This window comes from Oryx dammah, unplaced genomic scaffold, assembly GCF_014754425.2.
Source record: "Oryx dammah isolate SB20612 unplaced genomic scaffold, SCBI_Odam_1.1 HiC_scaffold_11229, whole genome shotgun sequence".
Classification (NCBI taxonomy): Eukaryota; Metazoa; Chordata; class Mammalia; order Artiodactyla; family Bovidae; genus Oryx; species Oryx dammah.
The window spans coordinates 4,964,933-4,970,464 of NW_024080622.1; the positions used below are offsets into that span (position 1 = coordinate 4,964,933).

The 5,532-nt window shown below is 39.8% G+C and overlaps 1 protein-coding gene across 1 annotated transcript; it reads right to left on the bottom strand.

Annotated features, from left to right (window-relative positions):
* Positions 1–272: 272 nt before the first annotated feature.
* LOC120861170 (T-complex protein 1 subunit zeta) lies at positions 273–2,236 on the bottom strand. The gene has a single exon (XM_040236823.1). The coding sequence runs from the start codon at positions 2,185–2,187 to the stop codon at positions 592–594; it is 1,596 nt and encodes a 531-aa protein (XP_040092757.1). The 5' UTR covers positions 2,188–2,236; the 3' UTR covers positions 273–591.
* Positions 2,237–5,532: the final 3,296 nt, after the last annotated feature.

Genomic DNA, 5,532 nt, shown 5'->3' on the forward strand with positions numbered 1-5,532 from the left:
CCTTAAACGTAAATGGATTAAATGCACCAATCAAAGGACACAAACTAGCTAGGTGGATGATAGCTCGTGCATGTATACACTTCCACTTACCACATCACTCTTCTTAACATTCCAAATTTTATGTAATTATTTTACACTGTTATGGTAATCATATTTCCATTGTGGCTTGCAATTATAATTATCTTTTTTATTTTTTTTTCCTGGCTATTGTTTGTGAAACTGGTAAATATATTTTATTATTATTATTATTTTTTTTTTTTTTACTATTAAAATGTTTTTCAATGAATATTTAATAACAAGGTAGATAACATATGCTTATCTAATATTTTTATATCACTGAGGGTAAAGCAAAATGTCCTGTTTACTGCGTAAGTATGACCTGCTGTATGTGGACACCAGTGCAATTTAAAAAATACTGTAATTATAATTTCAGAACTTCAGAATCTGAATAGGTGCCAGTGTTCTCTCCATTTTTAATATGGGCAAAGAAAATCCTTTGAAGATCATTTCAAGCTTGCACCAAAATTCCATAGCTGTATTATTAGGATCACTCTGTACTCTTCAGGATTCAGATACAAGGGAAGCTTCAATTCAACCTTTTAGAGAAGACATTCCAGCTCTCATGATCTCATCAACCAGGAGAATGTTGGTGGCAATCACAGTGCAGGAGTGAAGAAGCTGTTTCTTTACACAATAGTTATCCCATATGCCTGCTTCTGCTGCTACCATTGGTTCACCAGTGTTCAAGTCCACACCCACAAGCTGACCGGATTCTGAATGTTCTGCTTGAACTTTAACTAGTGTTTCCTGAAGGTCAAAACCAGAATTCTGAGCAAGAACCTTGGGAATAATGAGCAACGCATCAGCAAATGCTTGAACTCCAAGCTGGGCCCTGCCCTTTACACTGGGCTTGTATTTAACCAGGGCTTCTGCCATCGCCACTTCCACTGCACCAGCACCTGGGACTACACAGCCATCATCAATAGCATTTTTAACTGCCCTCAAGCCATCTCTTATTGCATCTTTGATTTGAGTAAGCGTGTGCTTATTTGGTCCTTTGATCAATAATGTGACAGAGCGAGGATTGTTACATTTCTCAATAAAGGTGAACTTCTCTTCTCCCAATGTATATTCATAGACAAGTCCTGCATGTCCCAAACAATCAGGATTTAGGTCATCAAGAGAATTTAGGGCTATCCCGCCACAAGCAAGAGTCAGCCTTTCCATGTTTCTCCTTTTAGCTCTGCGCAGAGCTATTATGCCCTCTTTGGCAAGAGCGTCTAAGGAAAAGGGATCAATTCCCTTTTGATTAATAACAACAAATCCTTTATCTGAATCACCACAGACTTTCTTTTTCAGGTCGATTATTTTTTTAACTCTGTCTTCGATGAATTTCCTTTCAGCTTTCACTAATTTCTCTCTCTCCTCTGCACTCTTGTAAAAAAAGCCAGAATTCACTTCTGTTTTTTCATATTCTAATGACACGTTGCACGTGAGGATGTATGCATCTTCTACTCTCTTCTTCATATCAGGATGCCGTGCCCCATGATCCAAAACAAGGCCTCTGATTAAGCTTGTATCTGTTTCAGATTTATGTTTCATCTCCATGATCTCAACCATGAAGAGGTCAATAGGTTCATCTTGTTTTTTAATGGCCAAAATGGAGTCCACTACGGCCTCTGTTAAGACATCAGCAAGTTCAGCATGAACTTTAGTTCGTAGAGATGTTCTGGCCACGTCTATAAGTGTTTCCCTGTCCATCTCTTTGCTTACTTTGACTTGTTCCAAAAACTGAAGTGCCTTTTCCTTTGCAGCTTCAAATCCTTCTGTAATTATTCTGGGATGAAGACCTTCAGAAATGTAGAGATCTGCCTGCTTCAGCAGCTCTCCAATGATGAGGACGTTGGAAGTGGTACCATCACCAGTTATGTCATCCTGGGCTGTTGCTACTTTGGCTATTAAGGAGGCTGTTGGGTGCTGAATTTGCATTTCATGAAGCAGCACATTTCCATCTTTAGTGAGTTTGATGTCTCCAGCACCAGAAACAAGCATCTTCATGGTGCCCTTAGGCCCCAAGTTGGTTCTCAGCACGTCCTGCAGCCCCCGGGCCGCGCTGATGTTGACCGCCAACGCCGCCTGGGCTCGGGCCACCTCGGCCTTGGGGTTCAGGGTCTTCACGGCCGCCATAGCTGACCCAGCAAAGGAAGACAAGGGGACGCGCCGTGGCGAAAATCCCTGAGCCTATTATTGTGATTATATAATTATTATCCACTTAACACCATTTTTATCATTGTATCATGATTGGTGAAAATTACTGTTATTTGAGATATATAGTATTCTTAAACTTTCACATGAATTGCTAATATGTGGCTCTTATGTCTACAAGGATCTTCAACTTGAAATAAAAATAAAGTAATATTAACATTAACCTTCTAAATAATTAACACTCCTGGGTTACACCTCCTACTTTATCAGGAAATTAGTCATGATATTTCTATTCTTTCTCCTCTGGAATTTCTCAAGAAGTCCATGGTAGTGTCCTACATGAGATCCAATATCCTGATATTGAGAAAGGAAGGGATTATTACATGAATGATAGCAGGGAGGTATAAAAAAGCAAGGAATATGCATAGAACTACAAATAGTTTAAAACAGAGTCAGTTCAGTTCAGTAGATCAGTGATGTCTGACTCTTTGCGACCCCATCAATGGCAGCACACGAGGCCTCCCTGTCCAACACCAACTCCCGGAGTTCACTCAGACTCACGTCCATCGAGTCGGTGATGCCATCCAGCCACCTCATCCTCTGTCATCCCCTTTTCCTCCTGCCCCCAATCCCTCACAGCATCAGAGTCTGTTCCAATGAGTCAACTCTTCACATGAGGTGGCCAAAGTACTGGAGTTTCAGCTTTAGCATCATTCCTCCAAAGAACACCCAGGGCTGATCTCCTTTAGAATGAACTGGTTGGATCTCCTTGCAGTCCAAGGGACTCTCAAGAGTCTTCTCCAACACCACAGTTCAAAAGAATCAATTCTTCGGTGCTCAGCTTTCTTCACAGTCCAACTCTCACATCCATACATGACCACAGGAAAAACCATAGCCTTGACTAGATGGACCTTTGTTGGCAAAGTAATGTCTCTGCTTTTCAATATGCTATCTAGGTTGGTCATAATTTTGCTTCCAAGAAGTAAGCATCTTTTAATTTCATGGCTGCAGTCACCATCTGCAGTGATTTTGGAGCCCCCCAAAATAAAGTCTGACACTGTTTCCACTGTTTCCCCATCTATTTCCCATGAAGTGATGGGACCAGATGCCATGATCTTCGTTTTCTGAATGTTGAGCTTTAAGCCAACTTTTTCACTCTCCTCTTTCACTTTCATCAAGAAGCTCTTTAGTTGCTCTTCACTTTCTGCCATAAGGGTGGTGTCATCTGCATATCTGAGGTTATTGACATTTCTCCTGGCAATCTTGATTCCAGCTTGTGTTTCTTCCAGTCCAGCCTTTCTCATGATGTACTCTGCATATAAGTTAAATAAGCAGGGTGACAACATGCAGACTTGATGTACTCCTTTTCCTATTTGGAACCAGTCTGTTGTTCCATGTCTAGTTCTAACTGTTGTTTTCTGCCCTGCATATAGGTTTCTCAAGAGGCAGGTCAGATGGTCTGGTATTTCCATTTCTTTCAGAATTTTCCAGTTTATTGTGATCCATACAGTCAAAGACTTTGGCACAGTCAATAAAGCAGAAATAGATGTTTATCTGGAACTCTCTTGCTTTTTCGATGATCCAGCAGATGTTGGCAATTTGGTCTCTGGTTCCTCTGCCTTTTCTAAAACCAGCTTGAACATCAGGAAGTTCACGATTCATGTATTGCTGAAGCCTGGCTTGGAGAATTTTGAGCATTATTTTACTAGCCTGTGAGATGAGTGCAACTGTGCGGTAGTTTGAGCATTCTTTAGCATTGCCTTTCTTTGGAATTGCAATGAAAACTGACCTTTTCCAGTCCTGTGGCCACTGCTGAGTTTTCCAAATTTGCTGGCATATTGAGTGCAGTACTTTCACAGCATCACCTTTTAGGATTTGAAATAGCTCAACTGTGGGGGGAGCATAAAACAATGAGATTTTCCTGTGACTAAATAGCAAATAATATGGAAATTACAGTAGTGATTAAATAAAGCAGAAAATAGAAGGAATTCTCAGATGAGGGAAATGCAGACTTTCCAGGCCCCAAATACTCATAGGTTGGTAGAGATTTAAATACTAACACCTGTGTGGAGTAACAGAGGAATGATTCTACCAAGTGCAAGAGCTCACTTTGCCATTCTTGTGGGTGCTTCACACTTTCAAATTTGTTCTTATGCCAAATGTTTCATACATCTCCACCGACTTCCCCAAGACTCCATAATCATGTCACCCTTCTACCATGTAGTTCTGTGGTAGACTATAAACTCACAACTTAACTGAATTTTTACTTTTTGATTGAGTGAGGTCGAGGCCAGTTTCCAGGCAATACCCTTTAGCAGTTCAAAAATCAGAATTTACTGAAGTCAATTCCTAATCCTCTCCCAAATTGAAATTTCATATTTTCATAGTAACAACTCAGCAACAATTCAACTTATATATCAAGTACACTTGAACAAATACTGAACTATGCAAAGAGAGGAGGGGCTTATATCAGACAAATAAAGCAAAGAATATCACCTTTCTTTAACAATTGAATAAGCTGACTTTTTTTCAGCCTTGTAGGAAATCACTCACCAATCAATGTATTCACATTTTCAGGTTGGACTTTGTTAGAAGGCAATTCTCCATGATATTTTTACATGTCTCATATATAGTTTCATTCAGAATCAATCCTGTAGTGATGACTGTATTGAAAAAAAGACTTGAAAGATAGAAATATGCCTGCCTTTAGGGCAGAGGACAGATCTGATTCCTGACCAAGATAATTAAGATAATTTTTCTGTATGGGGTTGTGGGGTGAGTTGGGAAGATTTGCTACCTCCTCCTTTAAAGGATTAGATCTTCTTAATCTAAGGGTTCCTCAGCTGTGGCACAAACAAACTGTGTGCAGAATCCATCTAGGCCTGAGTCTGCATTGCCATCATGGAATTTTGCGGGATGAGCAAGAAGAACCAATGCAAACATGAAGATCATGCTGCCTGCTGTGCCATGAGTAACAAAGTCCTTTGAATCAGTCCCAGGAATCTGCCTTCTGCTAGTATCTCTGAAACTGTGGCAAGCTAACAATGGGATAAGTCTCAGAATCTTCACAGTTCTTGACAGATTTCCTCTAATACAGTTGTCATCTTCAAGTATCATCATGAGCATCTTACAAATAAAACTAGCTCTAATTTAATCACTGTTTCCTTCTTTGATCTTTGATTTGTCACTACTTATCTTCTAGCAGTTCTTCTTGAGACTTGTATTTTTATCCCTCATGTATTACCCAAAAGTAATTATGAAAGAATTTCTGTTTTTGACAATGATAAAATATTGTAGACTTATCTTCAAGACCCAGATAATCACGAT

Excerpts from the sequence above, each read along its gene's own strand:
- LOC120861170 (XM_040236823.1), bottom strand. The coding sequence starts at position 2,187 with ATGGCGGCCGTGAAGACCCTGAACCCCAAGGCCGAGGTGGCCCGAGCC.